The sequence below is a fragment of the Schistosoma haematobium genome, chromosome 3, assembly GCF_000699445.3.
Source record: "Schistosoma haematobium chromosome 3, whole genome shotgun sequence".
Taxonomy (NCBI): domain Eukaryota; kingdom Metazoa; phylum Platyhelminthes; class Trematoda; order Strigeidida; family Schistosomatidae; genus Schistosoma; species Schistosoma haematobium.
This window is the reverse complement of record NC_067198.1, coordinates 33,855,803-33,882,504: the sequence shown is the minus strand read 5'-3', so window position 1 is coordinate 33,882,504 and position 26,702 is coordinate 33,855,803. Positions and strand designations below refer to the sequence as shown.

Here is a 26,702-nt window from a genome sequence, read left to right as displayed (position 1 = left end):
CAGAAATCTATTGCAACTAAAAATGGAAGCCCGTTAATTGAAAGCATCTTCTATTTTGTCTGCAACCATTCGAACCATTCAAGTCATTGTGATTTCTTACTGCACACAAGCCTATGTGCAACAAAGTAGTCTTTTCCGCCAATGGCCTTCAAAACCTACAAGCAACCTACCGCACTCTTCGTTAGCCAAGCCTAAAAAGGCACTGCTGGGCGAAATACAAACGAAGTGGTAACAACAATGGATACAGGAAGTTCGAACAAATAAAGAACATATGCACAAAGACAATAAGAGAGGACAGGCTTCAGTACCAGATAAAGCTTATCGACAAATTTGTCTCAAACCCGAGAAGCATCTCTTCGACCTGCCAAAACCGGAGTTCCTCAACTGCTGTGTCCTGATGAACTGACCAACAACGACGCTGACGCCACTGGCATTCTGGCACAACAGTACCTTCTGACATTTCAACCGACCCACATCAGTTATATTGATGAAAGCCTCACCTGCGACCCTATAGGACTTTCCAAAGTGAACCTGAGCGCTGAAGTGGTGTACCAAGAACTTCCGCGCCCAAAAAGTACTTCTCTTGGTTCAGATATAGTCCATTCTGCTATACCGAAAGAAGCAGCTTCAATCTTGGCAAAACCGCTTAGCGTGAGGTTCTCACATTTGCTAACCCGAAGCACATTACCAGAAAATTGGAAGCTGGCTCACATCACACCAATTTTCAAAGGAGGTAGATGCAGAAAACCTTCAAGCTACTGACTGGTAGCACATCTCTCTATACCTTCAAAAATTATACAGTTCCTGATATGTGACGGTATTCAAGACTATTTGTTGTCCATAAACTTCTTTTCACCCCAACAACATAGTTTCAGTAAAAGTCACTCATGTATAACCTAACTGATGACCTCGGTGGACAAATAGACAACCAACCTTGATCTGAAGGGGAAGATTGGCGTCATAGACCTTGACCTTTTAAAAGCTTTCGATGGGTTCAACAATATATTTCTTATCAATAAGCTCAAATGATTAGGTATCAAACTGCCCTTAGTTGATTGGATCACTTCATATCTTGAAAATAGGCATTTTAAGTTCCGAGTGAACTTCACTTTCTCGTGGGTTTTAGAATGTTCTGGTGAGGTCCCCCAAAGGTCAGTACTAGGGCATCTTCGCTTCTTGATTTATGTAAACGATCTTTCACAACAGGTATCGCCTGGTGTGTTGCGTTTTGCTGATGATGTGAAACTCTGGGGAGAATAACCTGGCAATTCAGGAGGATCTGACTAGTCTCAGAGTTAGGCAGATGACAACGGTCTAACCTTTAACACTTCAAAGTGTAAAGTGGTTCATCTGGGACATGTTGCGAACCACAGCTACAACATAGCAAAGTTCTCTCTAGAGGTACCCTATGATGGTCTTACGTTAACTGCGATAAAAATGCCTTCCAATCAAACTTTTCGCTGCTAACGTTGAAGCGCAATTTTGATCAGTTTGACGAAAAAAACGTTCCGCACAATCTTCAACAGTTTTATTCGTTCCCATTTAGAGTACGGAAACGTAGTATTGCCTTCCCCACTCCAAAAGGATAAGGATACTCTGGAGCGTATCCGAAGGTAAGCCATGAAATCAGTTCGCGGACTCGTGTTCAAGTCTTATGAAGAGCGCCTCCAATCAACAAACCTTCACCTACTAGAGTATAGGTGTAACGACCGAGCTGCTAGTATTCGGTTTGAACGCAGAACTGATGGACCAAAATGTATTCGAATAGACCAGACTACGTTCTCCTGTATACCGTACGAAGCGTTTTTGAGATACTCGTATTACATCATATCAAAACACAAACTCTGTGCTCAATTTAGACGTTTCTAATCTAGGGCATAGGACAACTTATATCAAAAATACAAAATACCGGAAACGGTACTGCCTGTGCTACACAGTCAGAAGTTTCTCTAACGCAAAGTAGCGCGCTAAACAATAGAAGAAACAGTTAACACCAAAGGGTTCGATGCCTGAGATTCAATAAAAAATTTTCCCAACAAGATGGGATTAAATATCTATCTACTGGGATTCCAGTAATCCTCTCAAGCAGACAGTCTAAAGGTGAACAGTCACACACTGAACCACGCCGTGAGCTTGAGCTTAGTCAAACACGGCCATATTGTCAATAGTCCGCCAACATGCAACAGAAAATTAGGCAACAAAAGGTAAGTCTTTATTCAAAATCACGTAATAAATGCTCAGACGAAGAAGACTGAAGAGCAAAAGGTGTGGTTAAGCGAGATCTGAACAAAGGTTAAAATACACGACAGGGAGAAGAAACAAATAAATGAGAGTACTGTCCAACAGAAAAGCTGCGGAGGGATTTTCATAGTTCTCTTTCCGTTACACCAGCCCACAACATACCTCCGGCTACGTAAATACACATTTGAAAACATTCCTGATATGACTCTCCTTACTAACTGCTCTATATCAGTGGGAAGCAAAGAACTTACAACACTACGCATGTACATCCATAAACCTATCCTACAGTCTGCTGCCATTCGGTTCCCTCCAGAAATCAAAGCATTCGCAGCTTCCCTATGTGTTCCCCTTCTCACTAAGACTAGTAACTTACTATAAAGCAAAACGTTGTCCGAAGGTTTGCGCCTGAGTACGTTCCGAGAATAGACAGAGGAACTGCAACCTGTCTCAGTCAGGACCTTCATCATAAGGTCGTAAGATTTCTTCCAGCAAGGTCCAGATGCAAAATAGCATAAAGCAACGCATAACCTTCATAAATCAGAACAGTGTGGGTCACACCTTCACCTGAGTCCAACACTATATCAGTTGTACGAACAAACAGTGATAACACCGACTGAAAAGCGACATACATAGCTGGTGTATTAAAAGTCTCAAACAGGATCTGTGTCATCTCACGGTTTGCTTTCGGGTTCAATGAAGCTTCTTTGAACAACACTGGATGTTTCTCTGTTGCCACTTGCGACTCGTTGTCGAATGCATGGTACCATGTCTTCTCCATATCACCCCACTTAGTCACAATACAATATTCGATTCGGTACTTCAGTGTCAGGATACCACGTTTCGATCGAGCATCGTCTCCCACATGACTGTCCTTTTGATCCATTCCCACAATCACTCCTTGATGTCTAGTTCTTCCAACAATATAGAGGAATACAGCTCTGGAAGCACCATTTTGGGCGAAGCCAGCATTACACATACCAGACCCGTTGCCAATAACAGGGACAGCAATGTCTTCCTCAGCCACTCCTCTAGGTAAACTAACAATTTTGTAGCTTTCATCAAAGTAAACTTCGCGCTGTACTATGCTACTTACGTTTGAACCATTCAGAGATAATGATTTATCAGAGGAATAGTCTTCAGCAAACTCATAGTTAGGCTCCACAGGGACATCAGTTTGAGAAATATAATTTACAGTCCTTTCCCCATGTTTGTTGTGACCCGCTGGTCCAAAAAGAACACATCCTAGCAGTGTTCTAATAGCACAGGGACTCTTTCTTTCACCTAACCTTTGGTCCAGAGCCGAATGCATCAGTGATCCACTGTTACTAGATACGTAAGCTGTTTAAGCAAAAGCTCCTTCTATTCCATCCACAACCATTTGAAGTCATTAACTCTTCGAACGGAGATGTTCTTTCTATCTTTGTTCGGCCCATAAGATAAAAGATAGTGGATGGACAGAAAAATGCCAGGAAAGGAGTGATAAAAGCATCCTATTTTTTCCCCAAAACAGAAATCTGAAATTTGAAGAGTTCTCAATCTCATATCCGGAAATTTCAAACTTCGAAGGTCATTTTCGCGCTCTGCTTTTTTATTCCTAGTTTATCCATCACTTTCGTTGCTTGAAGGATGAACATCACTAGACATAAAGTGGCCAAACTAAAACCATATTTAAAACTGTCTTAACTTGGCCGCTTCTGTAAAACCGTACGAATTGTCGGGGTGACTCACCAATCTTAAGGTTGTAAAATTCTTTACAAGTTTGACCTTAAACTGCTCAGTAACCCCCATTAGTCGACGATACCACTGAATCGTTGCTGCATTGTGCAAGTGGCAGTTTATGTTGGATGGTCGGACTTCTAGATGACTTGCATATATTCACTCGTGATCCCAATTTCACAAGTTTGAGGTATTTTTGGGAAACTCCCAGCGTCAAATGACCTTCACCAAGGTTAAAGGGGAATTTTCCGAGGTCTGGGAAAAATTTGTGGGTTTAAATGCCATTCCCTCAAAGTTTACTATAGCGGCTTCCCTAAAATTTGGAGCTCGGGATGCACAACCCTTTTTGCCAAAACACCTGAAGCGTTTCCCCTAGTGTTATCGTAGAACGCGCGGTAACCTTATATTGGCATCTTGCTTCGGTCTGTACACTTGAACAGTATCTCAGCACACACACAAATCAAGTGTGCGGTGCCCCTTTGTGCCAATATTTATGTTTAATTCAATAAATCGTCTACTAATATTGACACTTGCGCAAGAAGACAAAGAATAGAAGGTGGGGGAAGTCGTGCTTAATTGCCGTTATTAATTAAAATTTTGGTAGCCTTTAGGTTGTTTCATCAGTTTATTTATGAGTAAGCTTCTGTATAAGGAGAATATATATGTATAACACCAGTTTTCAACTTGCTTTTTACTTGTCACAAATCGTTTCCCGATTCTTTACTGATTCAGAAATTTTTCTAACACCTTAACAAACAAACCAAAAAATGAGTGGAAAAGCAGTTTTGATGCACTGAAGCTGTTCTCATTGTTTTCCACTTCTGTATACATATTTCGTATTAATTCCCCACTCATTTTGATTGTGCTTGAATTCGCGATCTCGTGGATCATTTAAAACTTCTGGTGATGACAGTCCTCTGTTTGGTACTTGCTTTAAGTCTCTAGATTATGTATCTGCAACTCCATAACTTTCAAAGAACTTATTATAGTCACCTATTTCACATTTTCTATTTTTTGTCTTCGGGATTTACATCTTGGCATTTTGAAATGAAATTTAGGTTGGACTTTATTTCAGAGCTCACTTCCGTTGTTGGCAACAATGCTAGTATGTTTGTGAAAGTTCATATCAAAAATGCTTCTGTAATAGCCTATTCTGCTGCAGCAATAACGTGTCATCTACTAAATCATCTGTTCTAAAAAATATGCAAATCAGCAACTAATTACTTTCTTGCTTTTCGAAAAAACACTCATCTGGAGAGCACTTTACATGTTGATATTAGGTTCAGCGTTTCTATCGTGATAACATACTTAACATCCTAAAAGACGTTTTGTTGTCATTCATCTGATGCTTAGTCACCATGGCCTTTTTCATATTTTCCCGTTATTATGTTATTTTGTCCCCCAATTGTATTGTGTTACATGTTAACTTTACACTGCTTTCGACTTTTTTGTACTTATGTGGTGTGTATAATACTGATTATTGAGCTTCATTGGCAGATAAGTTGAATATCTTAACGTTCTGGTTGTTTGCTTAGTTCGTTCAGTACCTATTCAGATTGTCTACTGAATTTAATGCTTCATATTTAACTATTTATTATTTTTAAAGTGAATTTCGCTATAATTTTTGTTTTCTGTTGTGCTTTCATGCTTTGTAGCAGTCTTAACATACTGTGTGTCCATTTGTTCTTCATATATCGCAAATTTTAGGTTTGAAGGTTTGTGGCTCTGGATTCACGTGTTTTAAGTACTATTGTCTAACATTTCTACTTATTAACTGTAGTGAACCGAAAGTTTGTACGACTAAGTGATGTCGAGACCTATCTCTGTAGTAGTAGTTGAAAGACACAATGAGGTAAGGCATTCAATAAATTATTCAAGGTTTTAAATTATATATACCGGGCTATTGGAAGCAAAACAATTTCCTTCTCTGGATTGAAGCTATTACATTTTGACTCTCATCCTGATATGGGCATTCCTGATGTTGAATGTTCAGAAATTTTGAGGGACCCTGAACAACTCATGAAGTTTGTTTTGTCGTCTTAACGTTTCTCAAACTCCAGGAAAGTAAGCATAGAAAACTGGATAACACCAATGATATATGCTGGTCATGTTGACCATGTCATCTGGATGCACCCAACGTGGTCTCGACAGCTCCTGAATAGGAAGCCAACATGCTATTCTATCGGTGAAGACCTATGCACGAAAAGATTAGTGTAAGTTGTTTTTTCATCGGACTGAAGCATCATAACATGGTGCTATCTAGTTTATGTGGTGTATGTGGCTTATCATTCCTCGTTTTAACATTTAACGTAAACACTGAAAGATATACAACTGTCACATTAACCCTACCTTTTGATTGTTTCAGTATAAGGATAAGATATAAAATAATACTAGCGGAAAGTACTCACTATGAACATTTGTATTTATTGCCATCAGAAATGTGTTAATGATGATTTTTATTGTTAATATATTATGCTTATGGTTTTAGAGATCGACCCGCACGAACATTTGTTGTCATATTCATACTACAAAAATGTTAATATCCTGTTATATCATTAAACCAACACAGCATGTTCTGAATATTTTTGACGAAGTGTAGGATGTTTAAAAGTTTTTGCGAATTGGTAATAGTGCTTTTGCACTTACATAGTATGACCCATAATTTGTAAATACAATGTGAACCGGGTAACAGACTTCACTTACCAAGTAGTTACTTCATCCTGATAGTCAACGAAACTCCGGTATTTGTATTGCACGGCAGCCTGAATTTTGCTATTCTGTAGTCAGTCAGTCAGTCAGTCAGTAACGACGTAGAACTTCGTACGTACGTATATCAGTTCGAGTTGCCACACCACATTAGCACAAAAATGCAGTGGTCGATTCAAATCCCATAGTGCTAGATGTAGTAAAATTATAAGTTGTAATCAGAAAAATTAGAGTTTGAAGATGTTATTCAAGGAGTATAATGCAGTGAAATAAATTTAGAAAGAGAAAGAAAGGGATATGAAGAATTCAGAAGATTAGGATTTGGGAGAACACAGAGTGGATGCACCTGCGCCATTGCAAACGATTTTGAACCATGTCATTCATGGTCTCTAACCATCGGTTGCTATCATCTCGCGGTCCCCAACCAGGTGGTCTACACCTACCAATATGACTCAGTCTACTTGTCAGTGACTTCATGGACTTGTGCCATGTTTTTTCGTCTGGCCGCTCCTAGCTTTCTTCCAATCTACTCCTATATAACAAAACATCGCACGTCGAGGCAGTCGGTGGTTGGGCATACGTAACACATGTCCCAGCCATCTCAACTGATGAAGTTTCACTACGTCACCAATTGATTTGCCATCCTTACCTAGTACCCGTTTCCTAACAACTGCATTACTTACTCGATGGTCCCAAGATATACGAGCAATATTTCGAAGACACTTATGATCAAATACTAGTAACCTACGAATATTCTCTACTCCTACCGGCCATGTTTCACTGCCATAAAGTAGGACGGAACAAACTGCTGTGCAGTAGACACGTCCTTTGGTTGATAGACGAATATCTTGCCTACGCCATAAGTGACGCAAGTTGGCAAAAGCTAGTCGAGACTTCTGTATCCGTGCTGAGATTTCGTCACACACCAGACCACAAGGGCTGATGAGACTTCCAAGATAAGTGAAGCGGTCGACACACTCAACTACTTCACTCCCTATCACTAGTTCGGGTGTCGATGTAACCCAATCCTGAAGCAACATTTTGCATTTCGAGAATGGGGAGAATCGCATCCCGAACATGCTTGCATTGTTGCTTAGAGTGGTCAGAATACTCTGCATTTTGTCAGCGTCTTCACCAAATAAAACTATGTCATCTGCATATTCTAAGTCAACAAGTGAACCTCCCGGCAGAAGTTCAACCCTTGGAAATTTAGATGAGGAAAGTGTCATCTCTAAAAGCACGTCAACGACAAAGTTAAACAAGAATGGAGAGAGTGGACAGCCCTGACGAACACCACTTGAGGAAACCAAATCTGATGACAGTTCGCCATAAGCTCTCACTCGACCAGTTGTGTTCGAGTAGAGAGCCTTTACAAGGTTAACGTACTTCTTTGGTACTCCTTTCAGTGACAAACACTGCCATAGAACCTCACGATCAACAGAGTCGAATGCTGCTTTAAGGTCGAGAAATACTACGATTGTGGGGCGTCTGAATGTGTGTCTGTGTTCTAGGACCTGACGTAGTGTGAATATATGGTCTATACAACCACGTCCAGGTCGAATACCGGCCTGATTTTCTCTAGTCTGCCCCTCACGAGCTTTGGTTAGGCGTCGAAGTATTATTGAAGCTAACATTTTAGACACTATATTAGTCAAACTGATTCCTCTGTGATTGTCACAAGAGGACTTTCGTCCTTTCTTATAGACTGGCACAATCAGTGATTGAGACCAGTCAGATGGTATTACGTCCAGTTTCCAAATTCTACCCAAGACCTCAGTTAATCTCACTGCTAATACTGAACCACCATCCTTAAAAATCTCAGGAGTAAACCTGTCAGGGCCTGCTGCTCTCCATCACTTCAGATTTCCTATGGCTTTTCTATAGCAGAGAACAATGATCACTTATAACAAAAGACTCCACGTCATGGGCATTTATACATAAGCATCTCAATAGTACTATTTTTGCGACAAAACAGATGAATGATTATTCTGGAGTTATGTACGGAGGGCAATGTAAGTCATTTGATATTATAGTTAATTAAAAATTCCCTGTATCTTATAACGAAACTCTCCACCGTTTCGGAAGTTTGGTTTACGTCAGTTTTTATCATTACATCATTTCAATAGTACATGTAATTCTATTCTACACCTCTTCAATGTATGGATGTCTGAAAACTCTCAGATCACTATTGTCTTCCAACAGTTGTCTTAATATCATTATGTAAAAATATTGTGGGATCTGGCGACACATGTCTAGGCGTAATTTTCCTGCTTCTGTTTGCTCAGCCGGGCATTATTCCGGCCCTTACACAAATTGAATGACGAAGTGTGGCGCATATATGTTTGGTGTCTCCTTGTACTAATGAAGTAGGTCCCCCCAACTCTAGCAGAAGTTCAAAAGGCTATAGTTAATCTGGAACGAGGAAGGGCAGCTGGTCCAGATGGATTGGCTCCAGAGGTCTTTAAGGATGGTGGTCCAATTTTAGCGATTAGGTTGACTAATATTTTAGCTAAGATCTGGGAGTTAGACGTTATTCCATCTAACTGGTCACAATCACTTATCGTCCCAATATATAAGAAAGGGTCAAAATCATCCTGTGACAACCACAGAGGGATTAGTTTAACTAATATAGTATCTAAAATAATAGCCTCGATAATTATCAGACGCCTAACTAAGACTCGTGAACTGCAAACACGAGAGAATCAAGCTGGTTTCAGACCTGGTCGTGGCTGCATCGACCACATATTCACCATTCGTCAGGTTCTAGAACATAGGGATACTTATCGGCGTCTGACAATAGTGGTCTTTCTTGCTTAGAAGCAGCATTTGACTCTGTAGACCGCGAGATTCTGTGGCAGTGTCTGCCATTGAAAGGCGTACCTCAGGAGTACATAAACCTTGTGAAAGCTCTTTACTCGAACACTACTAGTCGAGTCAGAGCTTATGGGGAACTGTCATCTGCTTTTGCAACCTTAAGTGGTGTCCGTCAAGGCTGTCCACTTTCTCCATTTTTGTTTAACTTAATCATAGACCTATTGATGGAAATAACATTCTCATCTACTGAATTCTCGGGTATTGATCTCCTTCCAGGAGGTCCACTTATCGACTTAGAATACGCAGATGATATAGTCCTGTTTGGTGAAGACGCTGGTGAAATGCAGAGTCTTTTGGTAGCACTAAGCAACAATGCCAGAATGTTTGGAATGCGCTTCTCTCTCTGTAAATGTAAGTTGTTGTTTCAGGACTGGTCTGCGTCAACACCTGAACTAAGGATAGGGAGTGAACTAGTCGAACGCGTTGACAACTTCACTTATCTTGGGAGTCTGATCAGCCCTAATGGGTTGGTGTCTGACGAAATCTGAGCACGGATTCAGAAAGCTCGCTTGGATTTTTCCAACTTACGTCACCTATGGCGAAGGCGAGATATCCGTTTATCAATAAAAGGACGAGTATACTGCGCGGCAGTTCGTTCTGTTTTAATTTACGGCAGAGAAACATGGCCATTAAGAGTAGAAGACACTCGTAAGCCACTAGTATTTGACCACAAATGCCTTAGAAATATTACTCTCATCTGCTGGGATCACCAGGTAAGTAATAGTGATGTTAGACGCAGGGTATTAGGGAACGATGGTAAGTCAGTTGATGAGGTTGTGAATCTCCTTCGACTGAGATGGTTGGGCCACGTGTTACGTATGCCCGAACACTGATTACCACGACGTGCGATGCTAACCGGTGTTCGGGATGGTTGGAAGAAAGTTAGGGGCGGCCAAACCAAAATGTGGCATCAGTGCTTGAAGTCACTAGCTTCTAGTCTGAGCCATGTTGGTAGATGCAGACTACTTGGTTGGGGTCCGCGTGACGATCGTAACCAATGGTTGGAGACTCTTGGTGACATGGCTCAGAATCGATCACAATGGCGTCGGTGTATACACTCTGTCTTCCCTTAAACGATGAGATTAAAATCGCTTCATATCTTCCGTTCTACGAACTAATTCTTTCTTCCTGTACTATGTCCTTATTGAAATATTTCTTTTATATATTACCACCATTGAAGTGACTACTCCTATGAATCCGGTGTTCATCTTGTGTTAATGAGGTATGACAACTTGGACCGCTGTATATATGTGCCTGGTCCTACGTTGTAGCTGACTGACTGACTAATGTTTATGTGTTTAAATAAATAATAATAATAGACGTAATAGTGAAGATTTCATAAGTGTCGCTACTTTGAAAATCGAACTTTGTTCACGTGTTTTGCATACAAAGTTCCAACTGCTTTAATGCTGCGCATTATTTAGTGATTCTGGTTAAAAAAACGGCGAATCTGTTATTTCACGACATATTGCCACAGAATAATGGATGATATAATACATGCTTGATTCCCTGGGGTTTTATAGTCTCGAGACGGTCGGAAGTCAATCAGAACAAATGTCAGTTGAGTTCTTGTCGGGGTTTTTGATTATGTTCATAAACAGCAGTGCCTAATTTCGTAAGATATAAGATTACTGTTGGGTGCTTTGGGTGACCAGATGTTTCTTCACTCATGTGTTTCATACACCTTATTTATTTATTTATTTATTTATTTATTTATTTATTTATTTATTTGAACACATGAATGTTGGCACAAAGGGGCACTGAATGCATATGCACCACAAGCCACTTGATTTGTATGTGGGCTATGATATTGGGCGGGTGCCCAGACCAAAGCAGGTGGTTTTCTTAGGAAGCCACACCCGGAGCCTTTGACCAGAAGGTCTGATCCACAAGGCAGTGGAGCATCGTAAGGAGATCCAGTCCCATGGTAGCTGGTGACCAACGATTGGTTCATATGCCATTTGTTATTTTAGGATATTGGAACCATGTGCACCATGGGTTTGGAATCAGGGTTTTCCAAATCCACTAGGTGGACTCTCTTTGTCCACCAACCCGGTTAAAGCTCCGGACATCGGCTTTTCGTCCTCTCAATTTCGTAAACAACATCCTCGCAGCAAGAAGGCAATGAGTAGGATTTCCTTGTCAGCGGCTGTGTACGCGTGTCCATGTGAGAGCATTTCGAGAGGGAGAGCTGACTCTTTCCACTCTCGGTCGTACTAGGGACCGCTTTATTTTGTGGCTCCTTATTCCCACTAATCCATTATATAAAACGTTTTATGTTGTGTAAAATATTCGTTAAATCCATAGAGGATGAAGTTGTTAAATAAATAAAAGCTGATATATTTCGACGTAAGAAAAGAAACAAAGAAGACAGATAGGGATTTGCTATATACCAAAAATAAATCGAAGATATGTCTGAACACTGTTTTTTTTATATATTTTTTACACTGATCAGTAATCAGATTTCGAATAGGTAAATTGAGTAGCACTTGAAGTTAATTAGTATGTAACTTGCTGTATGTGCACAATTTACAATACCGTAAGTTGGGCGACCACGAACTTCTGAACCACTGTCCGGTTCTACCAAATTTATCTTAAACAGGTCTTAATTTCTCCATTACCAAGTATTGAGCTTTACTTTACGTCTTAAATTGAAGTTAAAATTGGAGACTGACTTTGAAATCTCTTTTTTTCTGAGATGCTACAAACTGAAGACTAAAGGAACTTCGCAGTCAATATCTCAGTTAACTGTTTTTACCAGCTTTAAGATTTTTATGTATTTTATCCAGTAACTATTTGATTTCACCAGTTATTTGTATAGTCTATAACATCAGATAGGTGAAGCTACTTTGCTCCTGACCTCATGAGGATCACTGTTTACATCGACGTAATGGTTCATAATCAAGCAAAATCACTCAAATTTACTCTTGTTTTGTAAATCTTCAATACTTATTACTTTCTCTACCTACTGTCAATCTTCTAGTTATATTCTAACTTTATAAGCCTAACAGTTTACTACTTGTTCTTTTGGATAAATTCACCTATTATGTAAACTGTCTGTTAGCTTCTAGATAAATTTTTACAAAAAGTGTTTGGTTTCTTAAGTGATTGCATGTTGGAAATCTCTTCTTATTATTTAACTGATTATCAAACTTTAACATCCTTACAAATTTATGTTGTAGGGTTGGCATCCCTGAGTCCTATTTCTATAATGATGGTGTATTCTGTATGGAGGAGGATATTAGCTCTCCTGTGAAATTCGGGCTAACAGTTGCTCCAATTCATGAAACAAATACGTTATGTAGAGTGTGTACAGATATCATATGTGTATTGCTTAACCAGTCTTTTATTCTGGATATTGATTTGGATACTTTTTCCACTCAAAACCCACTTTCTAATAAGTTTACAGAGGAACAAGTAAGCTGTCATATTTATGTATTTCAAATTTGGATGTTATCATATCTCTGCAGAATAAATTCGAAATTACATATCTATCGATTATCAATAAAACATTTTACTATTTTTCTATCATTCAGAGCATGTAATGTTTCAGAAATTACCAGTAGAATAAATCTCAACCGTGTGCGATTTTCTACAATCGCATTTCCTAGGTGTATGATACTCTTACAAAACCTTTGCATGACATCCAAATATGGTTGTTCATTTGGCTACATCTGACCCATATAATAGATCCTCACAACCCACCGTTCATATACCTTAAAGTTGCCATGCCAACTTATTTTAATCTTCCAGGCGTAGTGCTGGCGATGTAAATCTTGATCACAACTAGTAAGAGAAAATTAAGCTAAGAATTACTTATTAATTTTAAACGTGACTTCCATCTGTGTGATTTTCAAATGATTTTGTGTCCAAGTGATAATTATTCGGTTCGATAATTTTCGTAATTAATAATCGCTGAACTTATATGATACGTAAATAAATACACTCAAATGTGATTTGATTTTTTTAAAACGTCTTTATTAAATAAATCTCTCATTCAAAATAGTTGCGTTTAAGAAAGAAATAAGCTATAGTATCCATGTTTGAAGTATTAGCGTAAGTGCGGTCACCTCAACTAAATTACAGGTATAGCTTCGACTTTGAAATAGGACATTGCAGTTCTGGTCTCGATAACTATCGATAGTTTCACTTGGACTATTCAGTTCAATATTACTTGTAAAAACCTGTTGCCCTCTGTTTCACTAAGTACAGTCCAAATAAAACTCAGACACATATGCAGTCATTGTACCATCCAACTAAATGTCTCCGTAGAATTACTTCTAAGTGTGGATTTTTGTATTCCATTTCAGGAAACAACGATTAGTAGTTTTTCTGTTATTGTACTGTGACAACCATCTGTTTATAATGAGTATCAAAATCAAATTGGTTGAGATGCATTGGTTATCACGATAACCAATTGCACGAGCAAACTGTATTACCATCAAAGTCGTCGGAGATCAACAAAGTGGTGTCACTCCAGGATTGTATATTTGGACTCCGACCATGCTGCAGTATTAACAAGTACAACTGTACGCCTTGTTGGCAGCTGGGAAGTATGGAATAATAATACTTCTATAAGGTAGGGTCATGAATAAATCTAATAATAAAGACATATCTAAATAAGAACAAACTAGGCATTTAGTTGAAGCATGAAATCTCTGAGATATCCTGGAATGATCATAACTGGTGTAAAAACGTCTGTTATCAACATTGAGTTAAAAGTCAAGAATTAAGTATATTTGCGCAGCTTTTTAACTGACGTCTTTAAAAGTTCATAAGTAGTTATAACCAATCTGAAATGCAGAAGAACAACAGATTTTGGCTGAATAACTTTACATATCTTTAAGAATAGTGATCTATAGTCATGATCTGAAATAATTGATCTCAATCACTGACCTTCCTAGGTTACATAAACAAACAGGCTTCTTATCAATAATCAATAGTTAGACTCCTGTTCATCTATCTAAGACTGACTCATATTTTCCCATTTTGTTACAAAAAGTGGTTAGTTGATGAAGAATCGTAAGTGGAGTTTCAGAGCACTAATTCATTTTTCGAAATAATAACAGTTTTCTTCCAGCCATATACTTGGTTATTTTTATTTACTTAATTTAGCTGGAGTTTAAATTAATTGTTTGTAATATAACGGGCGAATAGAAGTATTTCCTGCTTGCCACGATATACTAATATTATAAGATGATACAGCTGGTGATCGAAATTATATTACCACTAGACTGGATCACGTTATACTGAATACGCGATTTACGATCATACATAAAGAATTAGAGCGTAGGCTAAACAATACTTTATTCGACACAATTACAGGGAGTCTGTGTTTAGTGAATCCAGAGTAGAAATTGTTATTAGAAAGGAAGTCACACATTAAACAGTAAGTGTTTACCTGTCTACAATCAGCGATCACTCACATCTTACTTTTGCTAGCCACACATCAGTCTGATAGTAAGTCCCTTTAATACTTTGCAAGGGTTTTTATTGGATCCCATATACTTACAACCAATTAGTAGTATTGATATTTTAAGCTGTGATATATTATTCTTTCAAAACTGTCTTTGATTTTAGTTCGAAATTATCGATCGCTTGTATGCTCCACCTCCACCACTTACTTTGTGTTTGTCTCCGAAAGATTTTGGAGATCCAGCCGTTATTGTGGCTCATGGTATGAGCAGTGCTCATGTTCTAAATGCTGCTCGAAAACGTCAACTAACACGTCTTTCACAATGGATTTCTTGCTGGGATCGTGGAACAATTCCATCAACTGAAGATTTTCTTCTATTTCCGTATGAATTAATGGAGTTTTCTCGATTAATCCTCTCTCTGACTGAACAGAAATTTAGTTCTACTGTCTTAAGAGCAGTTAAAAAAACTCTAGATTTAGCTTACAAACAAACTACTCATAACAAAAATCCGCCATTGATTTCACTCGGTTCCGATGATGAAACCATTCAAAATGCTTTAAGTAAGTTTTTCTTGAAGTACAATAAATTTAAGCTTCAAACATTTAACATCATTTTTATTTCACCCACGAATTACTCAACTTTTTAAAATTTTTATAAAAAGGTTTTTCTTTGTAAGTTAATATAAATAGTGAAAGAACAAACTGAAGCGAAACGAGTATTAGTTTGCTAGTTGCTTTTTGGTTACTTTGAAATGTACATTTTATTTATTCATTTTTTCAAAATATAGTAATTTGGTCAGTTAGAAACAACGTAGAACTTCGTACGTACGTATATCAGTTCGAGTTGCTATATCACATTAGCACAGAGATTCAGTTGTCGATTCGAATCCCGTATTCGTAGAGGTAGTAAGAGTATAAGCAGTAATCGGAAAGACTAGGGTTTGAAGATGTCATTCAAGAAGTATAATCCAGTGAAATAAATTTGGAAAGAGAAAGAAAAAGAAAGGGATATGAAGAATTCAGAAGATTAGAATTTGGGAGAACACAGAGTGGATGCACTTGCGCCATTGCAAACGATTTTTCGCCATGTCATTCAAGGTCTCTAACCGTCGGTTGGTATACTCTATCCTATGTGTTCGTGAATATGATAGACCAGTTAACATGTGTCACAAGATTTTTCATTTAACCTTCAGTTGCCGTCTACTTTTTAACTGATATTATCTTTTAATATTATAAATATATAACATCCTTCATTCTGTATAGTGTTCAGTATTGTTAACAATAATCGTCATCTTTGCTGAACTGTAAGATTAACTAGATTTCGGGATCATTTTAGATATTGTGAAGTTCTTTCAAACTATCTTTAATTTAAAGGAAACTTAAATTTAGCTTATAGATCAATTGAAACTCAAACAAAAGTTATCATCCGTGGTGAAGAAATTATAAAATTTTAATGTCTCAGTGATTGGGAAATTGGATTTCTGACGTTTCACGGCTGTTTCTTCACAAACTAAATGCATACCAAATAAACCAATACAAATTTAAATAGTTCATAAGGTGAAAAACAATATGTTTAGTTCAATTAAATTAAGTCGGATCACTTTCATGTCTTTGTGATCAAATGTGATTCTTTACGAGATATACTTATGTGTATTCTAGTGAGTGTGAAAAAGTATTAGGTTTGTAGTGTTGACGAGCGGAGTTGAGTAGTTGTGTGTTTATTCATCAGAAATATGTGATTCGATTTGGGTCATAGACAAATGAGCAATAATAGACCATACATATGGTTTCATCGATAGTACCATCCGACTACATATCTGGCTCAGATAAGTAAATGATAAAATTATCGTTATTAAAAAGGCTTTTGTAAGAATATTCTGCAGTGTTAAATATTAACTTAGCTTTAATCAAACTTATTTAATGAATGGAAAATAAACTCAATGAAGTACTAGTTCTAAACTATTTGGTCGAAAGGGATTCTAATGCGAATTTAACTCTGACCGTGTGCTGAAAACTGAAAAATTCAAATTGGCATATTGACTTTAACTCAATGCACCCATTCAGTTCACAAATTTCACTGTTTGTAAATTTATTCAAAAGAGCAACCAAAATTATTACATCGTAACAAGAGAAACAAATCAAAGAGAAGAATATAGTTAGCATTCTACAGTTTCGGAATTTACTCATGAATATTATTTAAAATGTACTAAAATCTAATGATCTGTTGTTAAGTAATGAGTCAAATGTAATATCATGAGTTGGTACTGTAGTTTTACTCTATCGCCGCGATACAACAGAACTGCAACATATCTTTAAACTACAAAGAATTAAAGCTTTCTATCAGATGACAAACATGCTTCAGAACGCTTTAATTTAAATAAACGAAAGAATCCATTACTCCTCGACACATAATTATATCTACAGATTAGGATTTTTAGATTTTGATGGTTCCTATATTAGATGGTTATGTTGTAGTGAGTTCTTTGGCAAAATGTGAAGACCATACGTTCAATACTTCATTTGCAAATCCCCCATCGATTGTCTCAAATTTCATCGCTTTTTCATTGCCATAACAATTACTAACTGTTCCCGTTTTCTTTTATTCGATCTTCCCAACTTGTTGCTGCCAGGCATTTCACCTCTGATTTGTGTTGTATACTACTTATGTCGACATAAATAGAATACACCACAATGTCGTAAAAGCGCGACTCACACCAAGGAAGATTTAAGCTACACAAAAGACCTCTTAATAATCCTGTTGAACTTGTAAATCTTCGAATCAAATCAGCAGTATGAGTACATTCAATTCTGAACGCCCACCAAATCGATATTAATAATTCAAAAACGCTTTTCCAACTGTAAAGGAATGTGAGCGGCTGAAGCTCTTTATATATTGCTGAACCCCACTGCATACAAAAAAAACCAAAAAATAACTATCCATCCAATTTGTATTATTTATCTATAAAACCACATATTTATTTCTGTTCACATCTCACACCGCTAAAAAACATACAAATATTCAACTCTGTTCGTAAACAGTACAAGTATCATACTTTTTCACACTCACTAAAATACACGTATGTGTGTCTCATAAAAAATCACGTTTGATCGCACTTACATGAAAACAATCCGATTTATCTTGATTGAACTAAAAATATTTTCAAGTGTTGTGATGGTTCTTGAGTTTCATTACAACCACAAACCCATCAATCAACCATTGAAGACTTTGAATTACTAGATGGTCGTGTGAGACCGGAGGCTCTGGGTTCGCTTCCCGCTTGCGCAATCGTTGATGTATATAGCTAAGAAGCCCCGTGCTAGGATGAAATGACCGTCCAGTGATTCCAGGTTTTAAATGGTGGTCTAACATTGATCAATTCTAGATTTCAATAAATATATGCTGCTTGGTTCTTATGTACTATTTGAACTTGTATTGGTTTAATTTGTTAGTTATTTATTCTGTCAAGAAACGACTCAAAGTAAACCGCAAATCTTTAGGAATCTAATTTCCCACTCATTAGGATATTGCGAATTTATATTTCATTACTAACAATCTACTCAATGCTCGATTTGTTTGGTATGATCAGGTCACACCTTGGCAATAATACATACCAATTATTGTGGTTAGTTTGTTTAAGCTTATAGGTTAGGCTTACTGTTTTATAATTTGGAATTAAGTTTTCAAGAGGGATTGGATAACTCACATAATGTAACCAGTTGTTCGTTGAATTTGCGTCCTAATTACTGTTGTACCAAATGCTTAATCGTAATTTTACTCAATACAGATGGTGTGTTTAGGCGATGTGACTGTTGACTTCGGAAATTAAGTAGAAATATTACAGTTGTTTATATATTACAGACGAAGTAGCTGAGACGAATGATTTAAGCAAATTTTCTATAGGCGTTACTCCCTAAATTATTATTGTATTTTTGTATATAGTTACTTGGTTATTCCACTGTGGAATCGCTTGGTAGTTAAAACTTCGTTTCTTAAACTTGTATAGATATATATTCCATTCCAGGAGAATTCACTAAGGGCCCTGATTCCAACCTGACGAGCAGCTTACTTTTGGACCAGAACACCTCGGAAAGTAAAGATTCTTCATTTGTATCGGATTACACTAGCTTTATACCAATGAAACGTCGTTCCAGTAGTCCTGGCAGTGTATATACAGATTCAAAATCAAAACTTCGTTCATCCGAACCATTTGTAACATTTAATAATACGAGTCCGGCTGAAGTTGATGAAAATTGTCAATCGTCAAACACTTCTCAGTATTCTATGGAAGTAGATGATGCGGATACTTGTAATCATAATGGTTTAAATGAAAATCGTAGTTTAAAAGTAGTTTTAACTAAATTGGAAGCAAATTCAAACACATCTTGTATAATTGATGATGACAATGAGGGTGGTGATGTTCTAAGTGTTCAACAATCTGCTCCTCCTCTATCAAATAAATATAATGAAGAAAATCTGAATTTTATGCATTACTTATGGTCTGGGTGCGCAGATCAAAAATACAATGCATTGCCACATTCTGTAAGTTTAATTATTCTATACTTTTTCAACTAACTATCAACTGAACACCAATACTATTGAAATTTTGGCATATATGAATGTCACCAGGTGGAGTTCGAGATTAAAGTATGCAATCGTGTGGATTAAATAATAGAATAATATGAGAATCTTGATGAGTGACACAATTTTAAAAAAGCTATATCAAATATGTTAATGTTATGAAAGTTAGAATAAACACAATAAATTCAAAAATAACCGTAACGTATTTTCAACAATACAGTATTGCTGTGGTGTGTTTTGCTGATGTCGACAGATATAAGTAGTATGTGTCATCAACCGAAAGCGGAATGCCTGGCGGCAGAAGGTTGAGAAGATCCAAGAGAAGAAAATGAGAACAGAGAGTGATTGGTATATGAAAATGAAGAAACAATAAAGTCTGAGACAAATGATGGACATTTTGCCAATGAAGTATTTACTGTATGGTCTTAAGATTTTACTAAAAGATTCTGTAATTTCCCATTCAAGTATATTTGGTTGGTTCACTACATTGTAACATAAAATATAGAATTCTTCACTTATACATGAATACAAAATATTACTACTATTTTGACAATGATTTTTTAAAAAAGTGTCATAGACAAAAATTCTATAGTTCAATTAATCATGTATGGTTTATTTATGACCAACAGACAGATATTTGCAGCATGGAGTCTGACATATGTGTATTGGATCAAGTTGCTTCAGTACATTTGTACTAAGAGATTTTGTTTTTGAAACTTAAATTATTGTATGCTGATAAATCTTCTAATTGAACGCTAGATTCGGCTTCCTAAGGTCTTCTAGTAACCCCCAGGCTAAATCTACACAGCAACCTGAACACGAGAGAAAAGGCACGAAATATAGAAAAAATGCTTTTCTCCAAGGTTCATTTTTGTACAGAAAAACTAGGATATTTATAGCATTTTAGATGGCCTTGGGCTTCCATAGAATTCTCGAACATTACTAAACATAGTATCATTAAAGGTAATCATCCAATCAGAGACACAACGTGTGACTTTTCATTTTCTAGATGTTTCTGGCAAAATTTCTATTGAATGGTGATTGCATAAGATGTTTCTCAGCGTTTCCAGAGCTTTCTTCGAACTACCTTTTGTAGGTTAAATTAATTTTAGATGAAATATGCTGTAGTGAGGGTTTTCCTGTTCATTAAAAGTCTTTTTCTATTTCTTAGATAACCACTCCTAAAGAACAGAATGAGTTATGTGAGCAAATGGAAGGTTTGTTAAATCGTTTACACAATCCTTGTATGATTACGATTGCTAGATCTGTGTGTGATGGTTATACTCCTACTGATCAAGTATCTACCATACAACTCGGTTTATTACAAATGCTTGATCGTGTTTATGGGGGTAATTTGCTTTCAGTCACTTTAGATTACGAAAAGTAAGTAATTTTTTTCTTGATTTCTCTTACAGTTTATAAGTTGATCATTTTTGTCTGCAATTATTATGTCGTCCCTTATACAACTTATCAATAACTTATTGACTAGATTCTTTGAACAAAATATGACTTCATACAAATTCTTTAAACTCTTTATATCTCCAGAACAGTAAAACAAGAGAATACATTAACAAGAGGAAGAACATGTGAGAAAGTATCGACCTTCACTGAAGGAGCACGGAAAAGTGAAATGAGGTGTGGATGAATTAATTACTCGTGATCTAAAATAGAAAGGGAACTAATTATCACATTTATTTCACTTAATAATTTTAAGGTATTCCACATCACTACTCATAGGAACAGCTAGTTTGGTTCCATTGACACAGATATCATTTATTGATCTTCATGTGGATACAGTTCGCAAAAATACATCAATATGTTGATAGACAAAAATAATGTCAAAACTGAAATAGATGTGATATTGTCACATTTCATAGCTGTACAACTAGAGGAAGCCAGCTAAAAAAACGAAGGAACTAAAATGATTGTTCCCATAGGAATATGAAATTAAAAGTGGGATAATTTACAGTTAAAAAGAAACAGAAAAAAGGAGTTAGAGAAGTATGAAGTAATACTTCATATGAGATTCGAAGAAAAATATTTTCAGTGTAACAGGCGATTTTCAGTCGTATAATGTAAACTTCTTGAATGTGAATCAAAATTATACAAACTGAGATCAAGAAGTACACATCTCCACTTACAAACTGTTATAGCTTGTCAGTCGAATGCTGCCTGTGATATCTGGTCGTCGCTGATTGTTGTGTCGGAAACGCTTATCACTTATACTCGGAACGAGGACCTCTGCGATTCCCACGACGCGAAAGTAAGAACACAAAGTCTGGTATAAGTGAAGATTTATTAACCCCAAAACACGACGACGACCCTAGTCGAAAATACACTCATTTATATATTGATTGTACACACACTTTGATTAACAATTAAGATGAAACCACATATATGAAAAATACTTAGTTATAAAAAATCACATACTGAGCATAGTTCATGTCAATGGAATACAAGAATATCGCATATTATACAGAATAAGATGTCATACGAGAAAAGAAAACAAATAATACATTCAGTAATCATTACATTGAATCAAAACGGAAGTAATGTTGAACAAAACTCATAATGAGTTAATCAATCGAAAATTGACTTTTCTTTCCTTCTTATCACCTTCCCTTCTTTTTCTTGAAGACTCTATGTTGAGATCCATCTTTAAATTTTATGACTTCACAAACCGGAACAACAGTCAAGGACTATGTCTATCCATACTTTATCTTGATATAGTTTCAAATGACATCCTACATATTTTTACGCTGACAAGTATAGTTCAGTAGGTTGATTGATGCCTAGATATGTGTTCCATATGTGTTAACCGTTCTAATTTGCAAAAATCTCACAATCTCATTAACGGAATATCTCTTACTTTAACCCAATATTGTATACACAACTTCACTGCTGTTCCGTCGATACTCGTATTGTAAGCGATATGGATGAATGCACACAGTACTTATACACATCAAGTTAGTTATTTGAATAGAAAAATATTAACACTTACACGTGTCTTTCACTGACCTTTTTTGTAAAGGTATTCACCATCTTAACCGATTAATCACGAAGTACTGTTTCGCATGAATTATCATTCTCTAAATTCTCCTCTTGAAATAAAAACAAAAGAAACTTCTGTTGTATGAGTAATCACCAATACAGAACATTTATAATGGTGATTTGGCTTTTAGCTGTTATATCTGTCTGATTGAATAACATTTCATTCGGTATACCTCAGAAGATTTAAAAATCAATTCAATTTTCACTATTTGATTCATCCGGAACAGTCGTAATTGACTGATATATTTACATGTTGAAGAAAATGGAGTTAAGTATTAAAAATTACGATTTTGTTCTACTGAGTATTGCTTTTTTCAGTCGCTTATTTAGAGGAATAAGCGCAAGCCACAAAATGTTTTTTGGGCACATTAATTTATTTGTATTTAAAATATTCATTTCGTAACTCTACTTTTCAGCTGTATCATTGTCCAGTTTGATCTATTTTCTCATACTTAAGGGATTTGTCTATTTTAACGACAACGAATTCTGTGCACTTCATGTTGGAGAAGGTGGACTTTTTAGCGCCCCCAAATGCCCTGGTACGACCGAGAGTGGGGAGAGTCCACTCTCCCTCTCGAAATGCTCTCACACGGGCATGCGTTTATAGCCTCTGCCAAGGAAATCCTGCTCATTGCCTTCTCGTCGCGGGGGTGTTGTTTACGGAATTGAGAGGACGAAAAGCGAATGTCCGGAGCTTTAACCGGGTTGGCGGACATGGAGAGTCCACCTAGTGGAGTTGGAAAACCGTAATTCCAAACCCATGGTACACATGGCTCCAGTACTCTGAGGGAACAAGTGGCATATGAACCAATCGTTGGTCACCAGCTACCATGGGACTGAATCTTCTTACGATGCTCCACTGCCTTGTGGATCAGACCTTTAGGTCGTAGGCTCCGGGTGTGGCTTCCTAAGAAAATCACCTGCTTTGGTCTGGGCACCCGGGTAGTATCACAGTTATCAGTAAAAATGCATTTCTCAAAAATACTACTATTCTGATACCATATAGGTCGTTTGGCTCAAATTTGTGAATTGTGGTAATAACGATGTCCATTTGAGAAATCTGAAGTCCATTCAGTTCCAAAGTTGATTTTGATACATACAACCAATTAAATTACAGTATGTAAAATATTATTGTTTGCTAGCCAGTAATCTGCGCATCTGTCTACTAATTTTAAATAATTCAATAGAGTTTGTGATGTGACTTAATTTATTGCCGAAACTCCTATATTAGAAAGGCATCAAGTTTTGAACTATTTCTCATTTTTGGATTATCAATTTGTTTTCTAAGTTAGTAAATAAAAGGTTCGATGTTAACTTGGAAGTATATTTTAATGATGTTTATTACAATAATTTTAGCTAGAAATCTTTGCGTATACTAATATTTATATACGTATCTAGTGATTCTTTTTTCTGCATCGTTTCAGTGCTGAGAGTGACATAGAAACACTGAATACAATGGGATTTCATATCGTTACTCCAGAAGAATTTCAAATGGGTGGTCGTCGTATATCACCGATGTCGTGCCTCGCAAGATCTGAAGGCACAAGTGTTGCTTATCGTACCGAACCCGGTCGAAAAGAAATAGTTTGATCTTATTTTTCAATCTGAACTGTCCTTCAGAGTTCCATGAACATTCGACAAACCTGATATTTTAATGGTTTCATTATTTTCAAATGAACTTATTTGGATTTCTTTGGACGATTCACTCTATAAATTAAATGTTCTTATTTTGTTTGCTCCCATGCATGAAATTGGACGTGGGTGAAAATAGACAGTTCTCCAGATTCTGAAATAAATGGGGATGTCTGTTTCAAGGTTTTTTTCATCATGATCTCAATATTATCTATACTCATCCTACTTTATTTCATGTAACGTTCACCTGGTGCTGTAATCTCTGAACGTGGCGTCATTAAACAAAACGTTTCCGTCACTGAGACGAATGGACTAATGATACTTTATTAGCAGAGAAAATATTTTGTCACCCCCAGGACTACAAGTGACCTTTAGTTCTCATGCTCTACGCTCAATATAATGTCCATAGGAATTATCTCTATTCCATAAGAGTAATTCGATATTATATTGATTTGGTCCATAGTTGGACCGAAATCCCCTAAATTTTGTCAGAATAGGGAGTATGTACGGCTTCTTCACCTCACATTACTTGTCGGCCAATGAAACTTGATTCTATAGTGTTATATATACTCCAATGATTATGGATGAGATAGAAGCCTTGGCGTAATGTGTTTTTATGTGTAGTAGCAATTGTTGGACGGTGCGTATACGTAGTGCATATATATATATATATATATATATATATATATATATATATATATATATATATATAAGTTAGCCAGAAGCACTTCTGAGATTTTGTTATATGTTAAGTTTTCAGGATTGAACCGTGACTAAGTGCATTCCAATAACAGCATACAATTTTAGATCGCTGGGACCTAAAACACATAATTCTTGTTTAATAACCATACTTCTGCAAGAGGTGGGTTGTATGCATGGTTTGTAACGCCCTGGAAGTTATTTACTGTAGTCTAGTCAGCTCTCATTGGCTTCAATCTACCCTATTTAAGAGTTTCCTTTGGGTCCTCTACGTCACTAGCGAGGGAGTATTCCAGAAGACACTTAGAAGTAGTATTTTTAAAACTTAAAATAATGAGTTGTTGCCCGAATGGGTGTCTATTAGTTCTTGTATTATGATAAACTAAGTTAATCGCCCTGACCTTAAGTAGCTCATTGTTCAAAATATACTTGAATTCAGTCGGTCAACGATGAATGGGTGCGTATCTGTGTGAGCTTATTGACAATGTGTGTGGCCAGTCCTATCTCAGGCTTTTAGAGAAGTGAATGTTAAGCCTACACAATTACAACGAAGGATAGTGGTCCACCTTTGGTAGCCTTGATGCAGCACTTTCGAATGCATCATCAGGGTTTCTGACAGTTGTGCATGTTCCGTTTGTAAGCAATAAGACTTTGGGGGTACACAATATATTCCCTTCGACGTTTGTACTTTACGCGTTCCATCCATCTCACACCTTGGATCTTTTGCAGTCGGGACTGTTGTTCATAGGTAGGGAGGTTGTATATCACATACACATGCAAACACGGCTGTCGGAAGGTTCGTAATTAGTAGAGAACCCTCCCTATGACTAAACTATTGAGACGCGTATCGATAACAGGTAGTCGCGTGGATTGTCTTGTCACCCTATACAGTACTGTTTAGTCTGGTTCACGTACGGTAAGAAAAGTTATCGCTATTTACCTCGAGGGTATGTTATGTCATCCGTTTTTGAATATCAATGTGGTGTGCGTCAGCTCCAAATTATCTATTACCAGGGCTTTGTTCCGGAAGTGAGAACAGCATGCTAAGGATTGCTGCAAGAAGTGAGACTTGTACAGTAGAATGAATCACGTCCAAGCCAGGAGGTCTGTTCTCATCAAGATGCCGTAGTTTAAGGGTGGACCAGTTACATACATATATTAATTAGTCCCCAGTGAGAATATATATTGCTTTGTCAACAAGCTAATAATTCTACACTCATTAGATTGTCTTTCTGGGTTCATCAAATCCAAGCGTAAATTCTAGCTATCAGGATGTACAGGAAACCTATCTACCTAAAGCTTTCTGGGTGACAAGTCTACGCTATCTTCAATCACGGTTCACTAAGGAGATAGCTGGTTCCGGTTCAGTCTTTTCATTCCCAGTTGTGCATTATTATTTGTCTGCATTCATAAGAATTTTGAGTAATGGTCGGTTATTGTCACCGGAAATGCCTTGCGAACCGCGGTTATTACAAATAGTGCTAGGAAAATGCTTTAACTCGTATCTCTACCTATTGAACAACCTCTAGGTGTAGAATGCATAAAGGCTTCCTTTAATGTGAAAAACGTGTCATATGAATCCTTGATATTATTTATATAGTTAACTGTCATCTTTTTCCATGTGCGTCCCTAAATATGCATTTGTTTGCACACGTGTAACTGCCGACTTATTTATCTCATATCTTTTTGAGTATATAAATATTCACTCGTGGGTGCGTACTTCGATTATGTTATATGTTACACTCATAAAGCATTTGTGCATTTACTCTGTCAATACGTGAAAAATAT

The 26,702-nt window shown here is 36.9% G+C and overlaps 1 protein-coding gene across 2 annotated transcripts; it reads left to right on the top strand.

Moving 5' to 3' along the window:
* Positions 1-3,769: 3,769 nt before the first annotated feature.
* MS3_00005593 (uncharacterized protein) lies at positions 3,770-24,872 on the top strand. Of its 2 annotated transcripts, XM_051213687.1 has the most exons (9): positions 3,770-3,807; positions 5,665-5,701; positions 5,738-5,981; positions 6,018-6,170; positions 12,720-12,954; positions 15,118-15,514; positions 18,976-19,493; positions 20,704-20,915; positions 24,008-24,397. In XM_051213687.1, the coding sequence occupies exons 3-9, from the start codon at positions 5,923-5,925 to the stop codon at positions 24,171-24,173; spliced, it is 1,740 nt and encodes a 579-aa protein (XP_051069686.1). In that variant the 5' UTR covers positions 3,770-3,807; positions 5,665-5,701; positions 5,738-5,922; the 3' UTR covers positions 24,174-24,397. The 2 variants fall into 2 exon arrangements, with proteins under 2 accessions (XP_051069686.1, XP_051069685.1); XM_051213686.1 differs by lacking the exons at positions 3,770-3,807; positions 5,665-5,701; positions 5,738-5,981; positions 6,018-6,170 and having other exon boundaries at positions 9,192-12,954; positions 13,848-19,493; positions 20,704-24,872.
* Positions 24,873-26,702: the final 1,830 nt, after the last annotated feature.